The sequence below is a fragment of the Lytechinus pictus genome, chromosome 8 (assembly GCF_037042905.1).
Source record: "Lytechinus pictus isolate F3 Inbred chromosome 8, Lp3.0, whole genome shotgun sequence".
Taxonomy (NCBI): Eukaryota; Metazoa; Echinodermata; class Echinoidea; order Temnopleuroida; family Toxopneustidae; genus Lytechinus; species Lytechinus pictus.
The window spans coordinates 6,337,219-6,359,232 of record NC_087252.1 but is presented as its reverse complement, the minus strand read 5'-3'; the positions used below and the strand labels follow the sequence as shown (position 1 = coordinate 6,359,232).

The following is a 22,014-nucleotide window of genomic DNA, read 5'->3' as shown; positions in this document are numbered from 1 at the left end:
ATTCATCGATGGTGAAGACAATCATCTATTTATACTTCCTGGACAATTATGAATGATTTGAGAGCCAAATGAGCTGAAATATGATATATCTACCGTTAGTAATTTATGTAACAATTGGCTGGCCATAATTAAACCACAACTTTAAACCTGAGTTTAAGATAAACCAGACTTCAGAATACGGGCCGTTTTTTAGCCCATACCACTTTGTCTAATTATCAGTAAGCCTATACATATATTTTCATCTATTATAGACTTGGTCTAACACCACCCAGTTGATATTAGATGATGTATTTATGAACCAAATTTAATTACCAAAGGAACAACATGATATTAATTAACTTGGAAACTGTAGTTTTAAAAGAAAAATAATAGAAAATCACAATTTAATGAACGGAACATATTTCAAGGAAATCAACCCGTCCTCAGCCTGAAAATCATAGATAGTCATCGGTATTTATAGACTTTGGATATCAAGCAAATTTGAAGAATATAGTTACATGAGATTTCAAAGGTATGTGATACACAGTGAAATTCAATTAAGAGAATTTTGATTGTTAAAATAAATTAAAAAAAAGCAATATGTTAATTGCAAATTAAGTGCAAATTAATAAGTAGGCAAAGAAAAAAAAAGGGACAATCTGGTTATTAGACTAAATGAGAATTAGACTGAGTGGATATTAGACCAAGTGAAGGCTAGACCAAATGGCAATTAGACCCAAAGTGACAGTGGACTAAGTTATTTTTACCCTGATGGTATTAGACGATCTGGGAATTAGACCACATGCTTGCAGACCTAGTGGATTAAAATCCTATTGTCAAAGAAGGGGGGGGGGGGCTGAGATGAAAGGGATTGTGTTAAAGTGATTTGTGTGAAAGAAGAAAATATAACATGGTGAAAGAAACAAGAGAATTACAAAATTTGTAGGTTGTAGGCTTGCCCTGATGACAAATTTAGATATTTGCAAAAAATAGAGGGAAAGATATTAAATGTTTGATGAACACTGATAATAAGAGAGATTTTGACTTTCAAAGTTATAAATATGTAATGCCCTGTGTGAACAGCTTGTTAGATTTTGTTCAAACTGTCACCAGTTTGAGCAAGAGAAATTGTGGGGGGGGGGTCAATCAAAATATATACCCTTTCCCATTCCTATTGTACCATTCAGATATGAATATTTATTTCAATTAATTAATGTAGTCTCATTCAAAGCTACTTATTATTTCATGAATTCATATCGGAAATACCATCTTCTTTTCCCACAAAAAGTATATGATCTCTAACTTGGATTTAATTTCAACGAAATTATAACTAGCAAACTTAGCATAAAATGATGGGCAAACCTCAAGATAAGTCACGTCACCAAAGCCCGAGTGCAGTGTCGCCCTCATTCGATCGATCGAAGAAAGACATTCATATCACTCGTGAATGAATGAAGAAACAAGAGAGGGAAATCCCTTCACTCAGCTCAGGTAAGCAGTTACTTGTATTTTTACGTTTCTTTGGTTGTTTGATTTTTGTTGTAAATAATGTTGTTGTTATCGTCGTCATCACTTTTTGGTTTTATATTTTATAATCTATGGCTTTGTTTTAAATTGATTTGGGTGTTCGTAGTGTTGTCGCGATTTCGCGCCACCGCTGGCATCCTTGGAGTTGAGCGTCAAGCCCACGCCCGCGGGGCCGGGGAGCGGGCGGGATCGGGAGGGTACTCATCAATGCCGCGCATTTCATTCATTTCATGGACTGGCATGAAGTCTAAATGATAATTAATTATTACATTAATGGGAAAGAATTCCTTTCGCGACAGCCACCCTGATCCTACTCCTAAACCTTATATGATTGGATTTTATTTATCTATAGGGGTCTACACCTTCATAGTCCATAGACCATACACCTAATTAATGACAATGAATGTGTATGAAGGTGCGAAAAAGCTGTTACTTAGTATAGTAATAGTATACTATAAGTATAAATATGAAAAATGAGAGGTTTCTTACCAAATACCAGACCAATCTTGTGTAGATCCCTCGATCTATTCTTAAACACCACAAATACAATAGGCTTGACCCTTGAACCGCTTCGATATGACGTAGCTTCAATGAGCTATGACCTATGTTACAAAGTGCCATTTTAGATTAAAATTATTATTTATTAAATAATAAAGTTTGAATATTGATTGTTAATATTTATTATTTTGCAATCAATATTTTAAATATTTTTTTCCTGAAAAAATATGCCACCACCCTGAAATTAGCCTATTTTATGCTGACACTTTTCAGTGTGGCTTCAGACACCATGTGGTCCTCAATCAGGGGCATAAGAACTAGATTGTAGCACAATCTACAATGTTACATGTAGGACTTGTGCTCTGCAAATGGGGGTGATTTGCTTGCCTTGGGAGCTGGATTTTAACATGAAACGGTGATCTTGAATCTTGAGAACTAATAAGAGTCTTTCATTTTATTCAGATGTAATTGAGGCCTTGTTAGAATGGCTCCCGTACCGAGAAACCAGCGGCGTCAATTGAAGCTACAATGTGAATGGAATGGTTGCAGTTCAGTGTTAGAGACTACACAAGCCTTCACTGAACATCTGATGAACCATGCTGAAGAATTCATTGCTAGTGCACTATCCATCGAGAAATGTCTTGCTGATGTCGACATAGATGATACTGGTAAGCCAGTCATGATAATAATGTATTTACCCACGTTCCCATATTTTTTTTTCCAAGTTCCAGCGGGCCAGACTGCTTAACATGATAATGTTAATTTTACCCCGGCTTCAGCTGAATGAATTTCTTATGAGATTTGTTTCAATTTCTTTTGCATTCATAATTATTACAAGGCTTGCCAAAGTATACAGAAGGGCAATTCCATGATTAACCTTTTTTTACTTTTCTCAAGTCCTACTTCACTTCGTAAACTGACCAAGACCAAGAAATCAGAGACAAAAAATTTCATGAAGGTCCCACATATGGGGGGTTGGAGGTACATATTTTATGGAATTGCCCAGAATTATACACTTGAAACAGATATAAGAAATAATGCAATATTAAATAACTAGTACTTTTTAAAAATTCAACAAAATAGGTAAATCCAACTATATGCATTAAAGCTAAATGAACGTAGTTGCAGTAAAACACTGATTTCGTGAGAAAGTCTGTAAAACCAAGATAAAGTATTGATATATCATTGTGGATCTAGATCTGGTACAGTTACATAAACTGAACTTTGTGAAATCATAATATCTAGCTAAAAAACGATCACACTGAAGATCGCCAACACAGATAGGCACACGTGGGACAGTGTATTATTATTGCTGGAATAAAGACCCGACGGAAGTGACCGAATCCACGCTTATTTTGCTTATTTCTCAGCAATTACACAATTTCTTCCAGAATCCTTTGGCACATATTTTTTATTCATACAGACACTTTGGTGATCATTATATTAAATTCTGTAAAAAGTCATTTTGAGATCGTTCTCCCACAACTGGAATTTATCTTTAATCATAGTTCATCCATCATTGCATATAAAGTATATAATTGTGAAAGAAGGACTGTTATTTTGAGTAATAATGTGCTTGTAAACGGTAGATAAATCATAGAATAGAAGTGTACCCAGACATGGAAGACAAAGAGAAAGCTTTAAAAAATTACAAGCATTATTTCAAAAAATTATTGAGAGTTTGGTTTGGTAATATTACAAGGCAGAAATATTTTTGATGATTGGTATTATTTGATCAGGTACTTTTCTTCCATAAAGATACAAATTGATATGACATAAAGAATCCCCTCTCCCTTGTGTTGTAGAATATGCATGTCAAGTTTGTTTTCCTTCATTTTTTAAAGCTAAGTTTGAGTTGTAGTATAGAAAACAATTTTTGATAGGAAATGGTTGGAAGCAATCCTTAAGTATAAATCATTCGCTAGAATTTTTATTTAGATCCAAAAATAAACATTTGGCAGATACCATTTATTTATAATTTTTATAATTCTTGTAAGTTTTGTTCAATTCTGTGAATGTTTTGTTTTCTGTCGTTCAGGTACCAGAATTTATTTTAAAATCATCACTAAGTACTGTTTCTCTCATTTATGTTAGATGACTACCAATGCCAGTGGGATGACTGTGGATACGTGACTAACGAAGGATCGGGAGCTCTGCTCAGGCATCTGTTATTCCATGGCTACCATACACGGATCAAATGGGCTGGGACTGTAGAAAGAGAACGGTGCAAAATAGAAACATGTCAGCTGGAACCCCACAGTAGAAACATCATCCCTGAAGTCCCAAGTTCTTTTGTATGTAGTTGGGACGACTGCACGGTAAGAGCTCAAAGCCCAACACGAGCCAGCCATTATTATCTAAAAATTCTAATAACCTGTCAAAATTTATAAAAAAATTAGCTGAATCAGGGGAGCACAATTTCAATGACAAAAGAGGTTTGAAGTTTACTGTTCATGAAATGTACCTTCTGAGCAAGATTTTTTGAACCAATACTTGTCCAGAGGTATTTTTAGATTTGTCACATGGTTTGTGGATTGCCTGGGTGATTGTGACAAAATTTCCATGATGGTAGAGAATTATATTCTAAGGCGTTTCATATGAAATTTCACTAAATCATTTTATTATAAAGTCAAAAAGGGGCCTAAGCTTTCGATCCTAGCAGAATCTTCGTCGGAGGCAAAATGACAAACATATAAAGTGGAACAACCATAATATAGACCACAAACAAGCTACAGCAACACTAGAAACAAGGAGACAAAAGGGGCATTAGTGAGTAGAGAAGACCAATCAGGTTAGTGAAGGGGATGAAAGAAAAGGAGTAGGCAGACACAAAGGGAAGTTAGTGCAAGTAAGGCCAAGAGGGATTAAGATAATGAGGCAGGCAACATCAAACAGGATCTGGAACAAAACAGTGATAGAGGGATGAATAACTAGAGAATTAGTGAGAGGTGGGTCAAACAGGTTACAAAGAAAGGCTTAATAAACTGGTGCATAAGAGTGGGGGAAAAAAAAGAAGAAAAAGAATGGGGAACAACTGATAATGTGCAAAAGACATATAAGTATATATGATAAAGCATAAAACAAACTAAGAGAAGAAGGTAAGTGTAAATATGTATCTATAAGTGATATGTATATAAATATATCCAAAAAAGAAATGTATATGAAAAAATATATAAATATATACACATATGGTGTAACTGATATGGTAATCCGCTAGGTGTGACGGGAAAAAACATAAGACTATATAGTAGGAAAGAAAAAAAACCTGTATATGTGAAAAAGAGGAAGCAAATTGCCTAAAAAGGTAAAAGCAAATATAGAAGAGAGGGGGTGTATTATGAAGAAACCATAGTTTACATGTAAATAAGCAAATGTGGTAAATCTAAAAGAGGTGAGTGGAGAAAAAACAAATATATATATATATATATATATATAATAATTATTATATCGCCTGAATAAGGAAGGAAAAATTGGAGCTGAGCTTGTATGAGATATGGGAGGAAAGTAGAGTAAGAAACTATAATGTAACTATTCAAAAGAGCTGAGGGGAAAAATTATATGTATATATAAATTGAAAGTGGATAGGAAAGAAAAATCAGTCGTTCCCCTCTTGGATGTTCAGCCCATGAGGTTGGGTGGTGCGAAGTCGTCTCATCCAGAGCTTCTCCCTGCTAGTACGGACTGAGTCAGGAAATCATTTTATGTTATTCTATAAGAATTTGTTATCTTAATTTATGCTTGAAATTAGGATTTGGCTGTAAATCTGTAAATAAGGCCCTTGCGTGATTCTGATCAAATGTATGTAAATGAAAAAAAAAAATGGTGTCAAATTGTATTTTTTAAAATACATTTTATTGTTCTTATGAAAAATGTTGATCGAATGGGGGCTGAATCAACACCCACCCCCTCTCAGCCACATAAGGGTAAATCTGATGCCAATCGGCACCGAACATTTAAAACATAACTCCTTGAGAGCTGCATTCTATCTGGCACATTTTCTCAGATTAGATTACTTCATCAATTTTATTTTCTTTCTCTACTGTAGTTTGTGACAAACAATCCAGATTTCTTCTACTGTCATGTTGAGATGCACAGTCAGATGGAGGAGCCTATACATGGTGTATTAGAATGCAGGTGGAGAGGTATGTACAGAGTGTACTCTGCAGTTCACCTGTGATGATGAGCCTTTTTTGCCATACCATTGTTTGCTAGGAAAAACAGGGAGAACTTAATATCAGTAATCAACATCTGGCGAACATTTGATTTGTGTAAAAAGTAGTGTTCGGTTGCTGATTGTTGATAAACTGATCAAATGCTACGGTCGTTCGAGTTTACTCCCAGGCCTACTCTGCAAGTAAAGAACTTTGTTAGATTGTACTCCAAACTCAACACTGACATAGAATCTGTTGTTTGTCCGAAACTAAGGGAGTGTAGAAGTTCAACATATAGGCATAGTGCAGGTTCGAATGTCCTACTCTAGTATAAAAAATACATTCATTATAGCAAACCAGTAGAGGGAATTGACATTTGCAAAAAAAAGGCACTATCTCAATTTTTCCTTCAACTGGGAACTCTTTTTGTGTGTTTTACATTGAACTAATCTTAATAGTCCCTAAATTCTTGCCATTTTAGGGCAGGAATTGACCTATGGGCCAAACAAAAAACATTTAAAATTTAAAAATACAGGCAAAATTGCATATTGAATTACTTATCATAAGTCAATATTATGCAGAGATGCCAACCGTTACGGATTCGCCGTATTTGTTCCGATTTTATTCCTCCAATTACGGTGTTACGGCAACAATAAAAAGGTTACGGAAAAAACAACTACAATACATGTGTATTGCTTTGCTGTGCATGTGTATATATGCGTGTATTGTGTATTGTGCGTGTATTGTGTATACATGTATCGTGCATGCAGCGTGTGTGTGGCCAACGGTAAACCAACGGGAGTTTCTCTACTATAATTTATAAACGCGCGCACTGCCTACTACGTTCATTGAGTTATGCTTTTATCAAGGCTTTCTGATTAGAATTATCGATATCCTGGCCTATCAATGCGAGCGACAAGTTCCGAACGCACGCACATAGACAAGCACAAATCAGCGGCACGAATCGCGGTATAATAGCGACTGGTAAATACGACTGTAAAAATGATGACGTCATCCAAGATGGCAACTTACGATGACCAACGAAGGAATCGAGGATGACTAAGTTTTGATCATCATTTGAAAGGAATTAGCGGTAACTGCGGTCTAAGGTACGATGTTTCTGAATTTTATATATTTTCTCGTAAGTTTGGATGTAATTATTTTTTCATAATGTGACATTTGATGTACCAAAAACGATCCGAAAATCAGGTTTCCGCCGAATGTTAGATCTAACGTTACTGCTGCATGCTGATACGGAACTCGGGGAGCTCCGGCCCGAAAAGCGGGCCGGAGCTCCTTGGGTTAAGTACGTATCAGCTAGCCCAGAGCTCCCTGGGTTAGCTGATACGTTGTCTTAATGTACGGGCCAACAACTCTTCAGTCTATGTATTGGTGAGTGGAGCCAACGCGGTTCAGCTGAACAACCAAAATACAGAGACTGAAGCTTTTGGTCTAGCGTTCTATGAGAAACACACAACTAACTACCGTCAGTTTTTCAAACCTAATTGACTTCAAAGTCATCGATCACAACAAGGTAAGAAGCCACTTGGTCCTCCCCCCCCTCCCTCCCCTAAATTTGAGGAGGGGGCAGACCCCCCTCCTAATTTTTTTTTTTTTTTTTTTTTTTTTTTTTTTTTGCTTGTCCAATTTTTTACCTGTGACATGTGTCCATCCCAAAATTAAAGGTGGACCCCCCTAAATTTTTTTTTCTTGGACACTGTCCCGGCCCGCGATGAGTTTCAGTATTTTTGGAGGACACCTAGTGGCATCCCTGTATAAACGATGCTACTTCGCGGGATGTTCCTGAGAAACTCCCATTTGTTCCTGACAAATATGGTAAATATTCCTGACAACCATCCCTTTAGGTTGGCATCTCTGTATTATGCAAGGCATGTGTTTTATGCCTGTTCTATTAAAGTTAAATTTCTCCTTAGTAAAAAAATTGTATGGCCTTGAAGATTCGACTTTGGCAAAGTTAACTGGAGGTAACATTAGTTGAGATAGGAAAACTCAGTCATTGACTGACTCATTTCTTTCAGATTGCCAGGTGAAGACCAAGGATAAGTACAAGCTCCGGGATCATCTCCGATGTCATTCTCAGGAAAAGAGATTTGGTTGCAGTCAATGTGGTGGTCTGTTCAGCAACAGAACCAAGTTCTTCGATCACATTCATCGCCAGGGTATACTAGATGGTATGTATAGGTCATTCTCGGTGCTTCTTCATGGATCATGATAGGAAACTTATGATAATAATAATAATGATAATAATAATAATAATAATAATAACAATGATGATAATAATTATGATAATAATAATAATGATAATAATAATGATAATAATAATAACAATGATGATAATAATTATGATAATAATTATGATAATAATAATAATGATAACATTTTTAGGGCGCTTTATACAGGTGTTTCAAAGTGCACAGGTGGGCTGACTAAAGTAAACAATAAATCCATTAATAGGGCTCATCAGATCATTATATATTAGAAGAGTGAAGATTTTTATGAGGTGGAGCAGTAGGATATCGATGATGATGATGGTGGTGATGACGCTAATGTCTGACGATGATCATAAGCTAATGCAGATCAATCATAATGCAGATAATGATGGGGGGGTGATTGTAATGATGATGATGACAATCATGGTGGTGGTGATCATGATGGTGATGATGATGATGATGATGGTGGTGATGGTGGTGGTGGTGGTGATGATGATGATGATGATGATGATGGTGGTGGTGGTGGTGATGATGATGATGATGATGATGGTGGTGATCATGATGGCGATGATGGCGATGTTGACGGTGGTGGTGGTGGTGATGATGTTGACGGTGGTGGTGGTGGTGATGGTGATGATAATGATGACAATGATGGTGGTGGTGATCATGACGACGATGATGGTGATGATGATGATGATGATGGTGGTGATGAGCTGGTAATGCTGATTTAATTTTTTTTTCTTCAAATTTCAGAGCCTAATTTCCAGTGTTCTCATTGTTCCAAAGTTTTTGCATCTGAAAGATTGTTGAGAGACCATATGAGACACCATGGTAAGAATTTATCATGTCTTTTAGTTTTATCAATTTAGTTTTGAAATACCTGTACCTGTATTCTACCATGTCTTTCCCCTACATTAATTGTTGGTTTAATAGTTGTATGAAAGCAATGCTGTCACCACAGAATTTTAATTTTTCTGTTGATATATATTTGCACATGAAGTTGCAGTTGATCACAAAATGGAAATGATGCTGTCAAGGTTTTGGCATTTAAAGTATACATGTCCAACGATTTGATAGGTTTTAAACTCGCATTGGCGGATAGCATGAATTACTTTACATAAAGCAAAAACAAATCATCTCTGTTGTGGTTGGAGACCCCCCCCCCCCCAACTCAAGCATATAGAGACATCTCCCTCTGAATGTGTATATCTGAATTACATTTCTTAACAGAATTATTTCCATTTTGTTTATTTTTTTTTACTCAAATTTTTGTAAAAGCACCAGTCCTTATGAAATTGAGTAATGTGCCATGAACATCAAATTGAATCAAATTAATCATTCTGCATTATTATTTCTAGTGAATCACTACAAGTGTCCTTTCTGTGACATGACATGTCCGGCGCCCTCTGTGTTGAAGAAGCATATCCAGTGGAGACATTCCTCAGATCGACCTTTTTCCTGTGAACTCTGCGACCATGCGTAAGTATTCAACAATTACATCAATAACAATATTTGTCATCAATAACGATAGGAAGGGGTTATTCATTAGGGCAGCGCTTCTCAAACATTGGGCTGCGGCCCACCAGTGGGCCGTGAAGCTCTCTCAGGTTGGCAGCGAGAAGCTCCACGGGGAGAAAAAGAATAGGAGAAAAACTATAGTATATTTCACAGGCCTGTTTGAACATGGTATCTTCAATCAGTCTACGTGGGTCAAACAAAACTGAAGCACGCTTAGGTATCATGCATGTTGCAAAGCATGCACATGCACACTAATGATGGTTTCGATCTAACTTTGATGTGAACGTCATGTGCATGCATATTTTGTATGTAGTTTAATTGTTGCCCATTTACCGGACAATTGTGAATGCAGATTACTTCTCAAACTGTTTGTTTCGAATGTGCTTCAGAGCTTTGTGTTCAAATTTTCACAAAACATATTTTCCATCAAAATTGATGTTTTCTTAAAATTTTGGTTGGTGGGCCTCAAAAAAAATCTGAGAGTCAAAGTGGTCCTCGAGTAAAAAAGTTATTAGGGCAATGTCCCTTGTTTCTGCCATATGGAAACCAGTTTCAATCTATGTTTTGAATGGGAAGGACAAAAGTAAAAAAAATGTCAACAATATTTTGCGCACTCTGGGTGTTTTTATGCCAGATTTCACATGTTTTTTTATAAATGCTTTATAATTATTTTTAGAACATACATACTTGCATTCCATATTGTGAACTTTTCAAGATGGGGAAAATTTGTTTTCCAAGTGTCTAATTTTGTTAATAAAGATAATTTTGAATACCTACTTTAGGGACTTACAACATTAATTATTCTCTGTATAGTCATATTGCCCCCGTCTTTGACTCAGCTATGCAGTTGCACTCCAGGCTATAAATGTTATATCTCTCACAAGGCCAGATTATATTATATCATATCATATCATATATCATATATTATATTATATTATATTATATTATATTATATTATATTATATTATATTATATTATATTATATTATATTATATTATATTATATTATATTATATTATATTATATTATATTATATTATATTATATTATATTATATTATATTATATTATATTATATTATATTATATTATTTTATATTATATTATATTATATTATATGTATTGACTTTCTTATCTTGACAGAGCCAAAACAAGGACAGATATGAGGAGACACATGGAGAGTCATAATGCTGGTGATGCGTATTCTTGTGATATTGAAAGCTGTACATTCACTGCTAAGACACTGAGCGCACTCAGAACACACTTCAGGAAGTGTCATTCAGTAAGTATACCATTAAAATTTGAAAGCATGCCTTGACAACGCATACACCTATTCTCAGCATATTTAGAGTGCATCTCATCAGGTGTAGATTCAGTATGTAATTTTTTTATTGATTGATTGATTGCATTTATTCTTTTTCATTTCAAATACAAGAAAAATTTACAATATAAAGCAACAAAGACATAATATGTGAAAATGAAAAAGGGAACCCGCTGAAGCTTTTTAATGTTGATTCCTTGCAATAATCAATTGATTGAAATATATTTTTTTACAATGAAATTCAAATCGTAAATCAACAAGGTTTAGTAATGAAAAGATTACAAATGCCTATACACTATGTGAAAATTCAAACAGTAACTGTTTAGATTTGTCTGTGATCATAAAAAAAAATAAAAGTCTAATACTTGTGACTAATTAGTATTGGATGTTTGGATTGGGTGGGGCAGGAGGTTAGGCAGTATTTAAGGCATTGGGTGGGGCTGTGGTGCCTGTACTTTATTAATATGATATTGATACTTCCATTGAAATTTCCATTTCTTACCGTTTGTCTTGTAATCTTGTGCTGATTTTTCTCAGGACTTGGAGGAGAAACGATACTTGTGTCACGTTTGCCAATCAAAGTTCGCAAGAGGTCATGCATTAACCAATCATCTTAAAGAGAAGCATCGCTTCAAGTGGCCCTCTGGTCACGTCAGGTTCAGGTAAGTTTCCTGTTTGTCGCCCTCAACGTATTGGGCTGCTCAGCTTTTTTAATATATTATGGGCACTTTAAGAAAAGTTCAAGCTAGTGATAATGCTAACTGTGGCTGTAAGTAAAAGCTGTTTGCATTAGAGGTAAGCAAAAAAAAAACAGAGCACCACACCTTGATATAGTGGGGGCATCGTGGTCTAGTGGTTAAGACTCTCGTCTTTCAATCTGAAGGATGTGGGTTCGATTCCAAGCCATGGCGTGTTTTCCTTCAGCAAGAAATTTACCCACACTGTGCTGCACTCGACCCAGGTGAGGTAAATGGGTACCGGCAGGAAATAATTCCTCAAAAAGCTGTGAGCACCGGAATCGGTAGACCAGCTTAGCCGGGGTAATATAGGAGCGCCTTGAGCACCTAGCAAGGTGGATACGTGCGCTATAGAAGTCCTATATTATTTATTTATTGTTATATTTTTATGAAAAATACTACAATTTATCATGTGATCAACTTGTCAACCAAATGTTCTATTAATTCAAGGCCCAGCAACTTAAAGCTTCTAAACCCTTTGATTTTTAGGACTCACTGTTACAATTGATCATATATGATAATCAATGCAATTAATCATAGAAATCAGCCCCATCATCATTTGCTAACTCCTATATAACAGGAAAGCCCAGGTTATGACTGACATTATTGACTTGTTTCAATTCTGACAGGTATAGGGAGCATGAGGATGGGTTCTTGAGGCTACAGACGGTACGCTACGAGAGCATTGAACTCACACAACAGTTCCTACAAGATACCTCCATCAATGCCCCACCCACAGCCCCGCCCTCAGCCCCAACCACTGTCCCACCCACAGCCACACCCACTTCCACATCCCTGAAGACTATCCCTGAGGAAGTAACTGCCAATCACCAGTCATCTACCACACAAGAAGCAAAGAAAGGAAAGGTGAGTCGGAAGTTATGCTAGATTTTACAATTCAAACTCAATTTTGAAATCGTAACTTTGAAGGGGCACTATCGTAGAATCATATCCAGTTAAACCTGCCATAGTGGCCACCTACCTGTAATGAAAACCTGTATTTTGTGGCCACCTAAAATGTTATAGAATCTGTCTGTAAAGGCTACTTGTCCCCAGTGGCAATTGTTTCACTTCCGTTGACATCTGTTACCATAGGTACATGTTATGAAATACTATATTTACCATTGACAATAAAGAAACTTGTTTAACCTCATGAGATTATTAAACATTTGACATTTTGGAAGTTGAACATGCTCTTTTTGTATCCTCAGGCAACTAAGAAACGAAGGTCACCACGGAAGGGACGGACCAAGAGAAGAAAGAAGGGTTCCCCTGAGAAAGTCAATGTTGAGGCTAGCAAGACAGCTTCACCGGAGGAAGAGATCCTCGAACCAAGCAATAAAAGGTTCTGTGATGAAGTGAACTTTGAACCCAGCAAGGTGCAATATGTAGAAGATTCCCAAGGATCAGTCATCATCGTGGATTACACCCTGGACCTGAAAAACGCAAACGAATCCGGGAGGAGAGTCTTCGATGTCGAAGACCTGAACAGCGCCATCGGTGCCAAAGAAAGACCTGTCCAGTCCAACGAGACAGGGTTGTATAACATTGTGCAGGATCAGGACAGTGCTCACGCCATCGCGAAGAACATCCAAGATATGTCGTCGATGACAAGGTCAGGGTCAAAGGTGACATTAGAGACCGGTGGATATCCACTCTCTCAGGTGCAATATCATCAGGAGCTTAGAACCGATCACCAGACTCATGTCTTTCCTATTGAGCAGCTGCAGGGCGTTGATGTCGAGGAGGAGAGGAGCGGCGAAGAAGGAACTCCGAAGAAACCTGGTAGCGGTGACCTTTCACCTCAGGGTATAGATAATGTGAAGAGCTTGATGACGAGTGAAGATGAGATAAGGAGCCGTTATCCTGGTTTGGAAGACGATAGAATGGCTATGGCTGTTGAAGCGATGACAAACCTCTCGAGAGGGTTTGTTAGCTGATAGAAGTGTGATGTCACAACCTTAGAATCCCCTTGGAAACGGGTTCTAAACGGTTTCAAATTAGTAGCACCGGTGTGTCATATTGCAATAGAGTACCAAAATAAAATCAGTCTTAAGTGTGTTGGTTTGTAACTTGAACCATGTAAATTTACACTAATTTCAATTTGCACATAAAAACCAAAGAAGCAAGCCAGTAAATAAAAGACGTTCTATGAATTCAATGCAAGTCTCGTCATCAAAATATTAATTAGGGTTGAATTATGGGACAGATTCTGCATAGAATTTTGATCTCAGAGTAGTACCTACGCAGGGTGTTTGATCATATTTTCTCTTCCCAAATGATGCCTCAAATACTTTTTTTTTGTCATGACAGTGGTGAAAACTATTCCCCTTTTCCCTCATTTTGGCAATTTTAATACCCTTTCTACTTTTTACAGGCTTTTGGGGCCACCTTGTAATGGTAGTGCCCCCATCCACCCCTGGGTAAAATTTGAAGTAAATCCTGAAAGGAATTATGATGATGATGATGATATGTCTTAATTGCATGACTCAATTCTATTTTCCATATTGAAAATATCTTAAGCATAATCAATAGGGAAATGAAAAGAATAATTGTAAAGATCTTACTTGCTTGTATTAATAGCACCTCTTATTCAAGGCCTGGTCCCACTGGCCGACGGACACAAAACGTACTCATAACGGATACAGCGGACAAGCAAAATTTCGCGGTGGCTCCATCCGTTTCCACCCGCTCCAGACAATGGACATAATGTGCGAACAGTGAAATAACTTGGACAGAGATGCTCGATGGATATAGAGCGTATGAAACGCATATGCATACAGTACACAACGGATACATAACATTTTCCAACGGATGGCAAGATTCTTTTCCGTTTTACATTCTCTCTGCATCTGTAAGTGCAGTGGGACCAAGCCTTTACATTGTTGCAAGTCTCTGATTATTAGCACTCTTTACATGTAATAATGCAGCATAAACCACTCTGGATTTATAAGAGCAGATGTTACCCGTGCTGCATTTCAAGGACTACATTCGTACTAGGTCTATTACAAATGACATAGTAGTACATCATTCCACTTATGATCTTTGTGTTTGATGATAATAGATTATTCTCATTGATTGTCAATAAATATTTTAATTCATTATCACATGTTCTTGCCACTGGCAGACCTTCATTTTTGAGGAGCGCGATTGCGCCGGCGCTCCTTAAAAAAAATGAGAACAAAAAATCGCGCTCCTAAAAAAAAAAAAAAAAACACCTTCACAAAAAGGTACTGAAATTTAACATTTTACATCTTTATATTCATGAAATAGGCATCTATTTTCCATAATTCCTTGAAATTATTTTGATTAAGTTAGAAACTACCGAAGAAATGAAGAATATTCACCTCTTTCCTGACTCTGATTTGATGTTAAACTCGGTAAAAATTGTAGTCCCATATGTAGATTTTCATGGTGTTGACCAAGTGTAAAACGATCAATAACGATCAAAACGATCGAACGATCTTTTTCAGTTAATGTTGCAACACCATGGAAGTCTACATGTGGGACTACAATATTTACCGATCGTAACATCATCAATCAGATTTAAGAAAGAGCTTAATATTCTTCATTTTACTAATAGTCTTCAACTAAATCAAAATAATTTCAAGGAATTATGGAAAATAGATGGCCATTTCATGGATTTAAGATGTAAAATGTGAAATTTTAGAAATTTTTTGTACAGTATTTTTCTTTAAGTTTTTTTTTTAAGCAGGAGCGTGATATTTTATAAACGTATTGACCCAGGCCTTGTTTCACCACAGAATAATAGCTACACATCTATTGTATTTACAATTTAAAAAATTTAAGAAAAATCTACAATTTATCATACATGTATTGTATTGAATTGATTTGAGCTCCTCAAGGAGAGCGATTCTGAGGAGCTCAATTGAGCTCCTGGAAAAAATAAGGAGAGCGATTTATTGAGCTCCACGAAATTATCAACGTGAAGGACTGCACTGGTCAGTTAACAATGAATTCATATCAAAGTGTACATTTTGAGTATATTTGCTTATTAATGAAAGTAATAGACAACGCAAGGGAAGATTGTTAATAGGTTTTTGTCGAGTAAATTGCATATTTGTTGCAAGTGTACTATTAAGAATACATATAACAATATGCTGGCTATGTTATATTTTGAATTCCACCATATGAGGAAAGGTACTTCACCAACGATAACCAACAAATTCTTATAATTAATTACATGACAAATGTTGGAGTCATTCTAATCATACCTCTTGTCAAAATGTATTCACCAAATTGCCAATTTGAAAATAACATCAACTTATTGATCTCATTTTTTCCAGACAGCCTGTATTTGTACGATTTCTCTCGAACTCTCGGCATTCTTTTTTTTTCCATTCTCCCCCTTTACCCAAATCATTTTATTACAAAATATTTTATATGACACTTAGATCATTGTAATTTGATCGGTTGTTTAATGTTTAATAATCAATCAGCCCATTTTACAATGACATCTTCATTTGTGCAATTTTGAATCCAAATCGTGCAATTTTGGATTCATGCGATTTTGTCCATTGCATGCGTGTGGCACAGTACGTAAAAACTTTTTGTGTTTACAGCGTGTAATGAATTGAATTGAATTTATTTGAACATCATTTGTATCTGCCAATATTCTGTTCGAAACAAAAATACAGTGGTGCAAAACATATATACAATTTGAGGAAAAAATTAAAATGTAATGTATATACGTGACAAATGGCAATTAACAGACCGCGCTCGCTCAGCTACATTGCACTTTTGCATCCACATTCATCAGTGTCAAATGACAATGCTTTATTTTTAGGTGTCGTATTTAGAAATAATTCATTCTATGAAAGATGAAATGATCCATTTTGAAACTTGGTTATGCCTCTTTGAATGGATCATTTCATCTTTCACCTCATGAAATAGTCTGTCCATTGCACTCATAAACATTCATTATTTGTATATTATATGACACCTATATAGATCCTTGTGATTTGATTGGTTGTTTGATATCGTTCATTCAGCCCATTTTGCAATGACGTCATCAACCGTGCAATTTTGGATCCATTCATCGTGCAATTTTGGGTCCATACGATTTTGTCCATTGCACTCGTGCACCGAGACTGCAGCTCATACACCAGCAGTACGCATGTTGTAATGACGTAACAATCACTGCAACAGACCGAACTCGCACTGCGTGAGCATGTTTTGCATCGAAATTAATGTATTTCATATGGAAAAAAAATTTTTTTAGGTGTCATATAAACCAAATAATGAATGTTTTTCATTCGTGCAATGGACAGAATACTTCATTCGGTGAAAGATGAAATAATGATCCATTCAACTCGGATACACCTCGTTGAATGGATCATTTCATCTTTCACCTCATGAGGTAGTGTGTCCATTGCACTCATAAACATTCATTATTTGTATATTGGTCTATAAGCAAGCCTAATACCTTTTTGCAATAAGTGAGTGAAGTACATGTAATACTCAACACATGTGTGAGTGAGTTTTATACACTCTGCTTTGGGAGTGAATATGTTCCAGCATTCTGTATACGTTTTATTTATCAAAGTATGTTCTGTGTTTGTACAGTAGGAATTAAAAGTTATATTTTTATTATATTGCCTTGTGTTTCTGGATGAACATTTTCTGCTGAACTTAAGGTATGGTAGTAAGTACATATTGAATAAAGGGGAAGTTCACCCTGACGAAAAAGGTTATTTTAAAAATATCAGATAAAATAATTAAAGGTAAATGCTAGTTTTGGTAACGATATCAAAATGAGTTCCAATGAAATGACCACCAAAGTGTCTGTTTGTATAAATAAAACGCGTGTGCCAAAGGATTCTGGAAGAAATTGTGTAATTGCTGAGAAATCAGCAAATAAGCACAGGATTCGGGTAGAGCGTCGGGCCCGACACTCAAAGCAATAATTATACACTGTCCCACGTGCGCTTGTCTGTGTTGGGGAAGTTCAGTCTGAACATTTTTCAGCATAGATTTCAAGATTTCACAAAGTTCAGTTTATGTAACTGTACCAGATCTAGATCCTGGATGATATACTGACAATTAAGCCTGGTTTTACAGACTTTCTCATGAAATCAGTGTTTACTGCAACTACTGGAATTTCTCTTTAAGAAAATTTGCAGGAAATCCATCAAAATTAAAAAAGTTATTAGAATGAGAATTTTTTTATTTGTGATTTCTTATGCGAGCATCTTCCCATGTATCATGGCCTATCTGATATGCGCAGGGCTAGTGGGCAAGTTACTGATCGCGTGAAATAGACTGACGGACGAGGATGAAGCCGGAAACCGTCAGGCGAGGGCGGAGCTCGGGCTTCGCCCTCGCCCTTCAGTAGTTTGCCGCTAGCCTGATGCATAATGGATAGGCTACATGTATCATTAATTTAAAAAAAAATTAATGAAATGTCATTTTCAAAAAAAAAAATGAAAGTGGTTTTTATTGTACCTTCAGTGTATCAACAGATAATTTATTTTGAACCCGCTTCTAAAAGAAGAAAACGTTAAGTTATCACAATCCATTTAAAGTTTGAAATTTCTGCATTTTATATTACATAACTGTAACATATGGGGCAGCTGCCTGTTTATGATGTCACAAATCAAACGCCAATATCATTCTTCGTCTCTGTTGGATTTTCTTCAAACTTTCACCAATATTTATTATTATTTTTTACGCTATTTCTACCGCCACCTTTTCATCAGGGTGACCTTCCACTTTAATATTAGGAATACAGTTGCTTACATATGCATGCACACAGTAACATTCTAAAATATTTGGCCAGATTTTTCTCTGTAAAAAATTCAAGGAAATCCATTTCATGTGTTTACCCATTATGCAATATAAATGTCCAGATAAATGTTAGACAAAAGAAAAAAGAAATGTTTCATAGGAACAAAGAAAAACATGGGGGAAGGGAGGGAGTGAAAAAGAGAGAGAAAGAGACAAAGAGAAGGAGACTGAGAGATAGAGAGGGAGAGAAGGGGGGTAGGAGAAAGGATTGGAGTCAAAACATTCAATAAGCTAAATCAGAATCTAATTATAAATACATGTTGACAGCAAATACCAAGGTTTTTATTAGCCCTGTGTTTTAGGTCAAAGCTCGATTGTGTTTTCTATATTTTTTAAATGATTCATCTAAAAACACTACAACAGTACAAGGGTATTTACTTTCGTGAGGATCACTTCAAACGTGCCCTTCAGGCTTATCAGTTCTCAAAATAAGGTCTTTCTAACATACGTATCGACCAAAACAAACATACACAGATTTTTTAGTACATTGATTCCTGGTGACAGCTCAAAATTATCCTTAGCAAAGTCATAAAGAAGCACGTCTGAATTGTATTTCCCCTAATTGTGAAATTTGGTTCAGACCCCTTGATGGGTGGTATTACGTATTCCGAAGGCAGGGAAATCCCCCAGAACGAGGTCTATTTTTAGCCTCGTATTTCATCTTTATTTTATGTCTCCCCCTAGCGGCATCACATTGCCATCGCGCTTATATTTTCCATATTTGGTGTTAATTTGCATGCGTCATGGTAACTGTTTACACTTTTTGCGTGGGAACGCCCCTTCCCTGAGTTCTGATTGGGCAAGCTTCGCACGTGATCAATATGACGTTTTATTTACTGTTACACACAACGCGCGGAGCTGCTCAGCTGTTGTTGTGAGTTGTTGTCATAGCTTGCTCACTCGCTTCGCGTTCGTCTTCCGTGAATTTGTGTTCTAAGAATGAGTCACGAATACGTTGCAGATTATTCGTCGTTCTTCTAAAAAGACATTCCAAACAGCCCTAACCAGTCATCTTAAGCTGTTCATCCTGTCTTTATCTCACTACAGTCAAAATTTGCCTTTTGAAGGATTCGAAGATTTAGCGCAATTTGCGATTTTGATCAGCTTGACACAACAAAGGAATTTCGTTCCAGCGAGCCCGAGGCCTTAATATTTTGATACATTACACGGAGAGACTACGTGGAACTTTGCACTGGGATTGATACTTTTGGAGTTAGATTTCACATTCATGCAGACATAGCTGACAACATGAAGGACGAAATAGCCGCAGCAGTTGTATTTCTGACGAGGATCGTGAAGAGAAACACGAGCCTGACAGCTGAACAGTTAAGTAAATTCTCAGAGAAGTTAGCGTTGACTCTTGTTGAGAAGTTCAGAAATCACTGGTACGAAGACAAGCCCTCGAAAGGACAAGCGTATCGCTGCATTCGTGTCAGCCGAAACGAGCCCAGGGACAGTGTCATCAGTAAGACTGCCAAAGACTGCGGAATCCATTACAATCACCTCAACTTGCCTGCAGAATTGACTCTTTGGGTCGATCCTATGGAAGTTAGTTGCAGGTCAGTTGCCCTCACATATTTTTCTTCAGCAATGTCAATGAGAGTTGCAATCAAATTTCATTGCAACCAAGAAAAAAAAGGGAAAAATTCTGCCTTACACAAATAAGAAATAAAAATTATGCGTTCTGGATTTGCACAAAATTTTCCAAATTTGTGAGAACACATAAAAAATCTACACATAAAATCTGTTTCAACATAGGTCTACATGTTGTAGCTTCCAATTCCACTCTTGTTTTGCAACATCTTATTTAGTACGGTGAAACAGAATTATAAAAAAAACATAATGGAAACTTTAAATCAATCAACAATGAGATTTCATCACAATATCAGCAAATCAGATTTATAAATGTATCTTAGTCTTTATCTGATTAAATTAAATTTTGTTGATTTTATGAGTAATAATATATTCGTATTTTATTTCCTTGTACGTAGATTTGGAGAGAGGGGAACCGTTTGTGAAGTAGCTACATTCAACCAACAAACGGACAACCGACCATCAACTCCTGTGTCCTCAACAAACAATGCCAACAATCTCCAACAGGACAATAACAAAAATGCAAATCAACTCGCCAACATTCCCTCTCAACCTGCCAGCCCCAAGCCCGTCTTCAACGACAACCTCCGGCCGAACGGCGGTCGCAAGACGATGAACTCTCAGTTTGTTTTCAGCAGGAATGCAGCCAACACGCCCCGAGTCATTCACCGCCCTCAGAACAAGGTGTGGGTCCGTCAACCAAAACAGGAACAATACAGATGGGTCAACAAGTCCGTGGCAGCCCAGGCTTAGCCCCCCATCCCCCCTCCCCCTTCAAACTCTCATTCCCTATGGTGCAAATGTTGTGACTCCCTTTGGGCTCTCATATTTTTAATGGTTTTTATAGATTTTTAAAATATTCTTCTTTTTGGTGCTTGTAATAACTGATGCTGCGTGGTTGATTTGATGTTGTTTTTGTATCTTGGAATAAGAGATTATGGAATAGTGCTTAAATGGCACTCGATTCATATGTCTCTTTCACATTTTTAATATCAATTTGTACAATGTCATGACATCTTTCAATATGTGCATTAGTCGTTGTTTTTTTAAATCCTTTTTTTATGTTTTGTGAATGTTGGTAACAGGTATCGGACTCTGCCATTCATCTAAGCCCTTTGTTAAGAAGAAAAATATGCTGTGAATTTCCAGAATGTGTGTTTATAATGCCAAAGTACTGAAATTCTGTATAGACTGTCTGTTTGTCGGGTGTGACTTTTTTTGTTGAAATCATGCCAAAGACAATACAGACTTGTGTAAAATAATTGAATCATGAATGGAGAAAATATTTATTTCTAGATGGAAAAAAAATAATAAAACATCAAATGACAAATATTAAATTTACAAGTTAATGTTGTTATCATTATATGTTCCTTAATAAACGTGAATGCTTGGGTGATTGAAATTTAGTTCTACATTGATTCATAGACCAATATTCAAACACTTTGCCAAGTCAAAGTTTGAGTGAGCTCAGATGATAGACCCTATTTCAAAAACAAAAACTTGTTATTGATTTATTATCCGACTTAAATCGTGTTATTTAATTGGAAAAGAACAAATTTGTACAGAATGGGACCCCCTTTTTTTTTAATCAAGCGGTGTTGTACTAGAATCCCTGAACAAATCTAAAACTCTCTGATGTATGTTGTGTGTGTGAGG

At 36.4% G+C, this 22,014-nt stretch overlaps 2 protein-coding genes across 2 annotated transcripts; both read left to right on the top strand.

Annotated features, from left to right (window-relative positions):
• The first annotated feature begins 1,354 nt into the window (after nt 1–1,354).
• LOC129266471 (histone H4 transcription factor-like) lies at nt 1,355–15,859 on the top strand. Its single transcript, XM_064103450.1, has 11 exons — nt 1,355–1,470; nt 2,467–2,672; nt 4,099–4,322; nt 6,050–6,146; nt 8,195–8,347; nt 9,140–9,217; nt 9,745–9,865; nt 11,044–11,182; nt 11,759–11,883; nt 12,588–12,825; nt 13,170–15,859. Exons 2-11 carry the CDS (start codon nt 2,489–2,491, stop codon nt 13,896–13,898), a joined length of 2,088 nt encoding a protein of 695 aa, XP_063959520.1. The 5' UTR covers nt 1,355–1,470; nt 2,467–2,488; the 3' UTR covers nt 13,899–15,859.
• A 3,692-nt stretch (nt 15,860–19,551) lies between these two features.
• Nucleotides 19,552–21,695, top strand: LOC129266472 (protein BTG3-like). The gene is made up of 2 exons (XM_054904327.2): nt 19,552–20,324; nt 20,757–21,695. The coding sequence occupies exons 1-2, from the start codon at nt 20,014–20,016 to the stop codon at nt 21,109–21,111; spliced, it is 666 nt and encodes a 221-aa protein (XP_054760302.2). The 5' UTR covers nt 19,552–20,013; the 3' UTR covers nt 21,112–21,695.
• The last annotated feature ends 319 nt before the right edge of the window (nt 21,696–22,014 follow it).

Bases quoted from the DNA above. Each gene is read 5' to 3' on its own strand.
- LOC129266471 (XM_064103450.1), top strand. From the start codon at position 2,489: ATGGCTCCCGTACCGAGAAACCAGCGGCGTCAATTGAAGCTACAATGT. The intron at 4,323-6,049 runs GTAAGAGCTCAA...TCTCTACTGTAG, and splicing joins GTAGTTGGGACGACTGCACG to TTTGTGACAAACAATCCAGA. The intron at 6,147-8,194 runs GTATGTACAGAG...CATTTCTTTCAG, and splicing joins ATTAGAATGCAGGTGGAGAG to ATTGCCAGGTGAAGACCAAG.
- LOC129266472 (XM_054904327.2), top strand. From the start codon at position 20,014: ATGAAGGACGAAATAGCCGCAGCAGTTGTATTTCTGACGAGGATCGTG. The intron at 20,325-20,756 runs GTCAGTTGCCCT...CCTTGTACGTAG, and splicing joins CCTATGGAAGTTAGTTGCAG to ATTTGGAGAGAGGGGAACCG.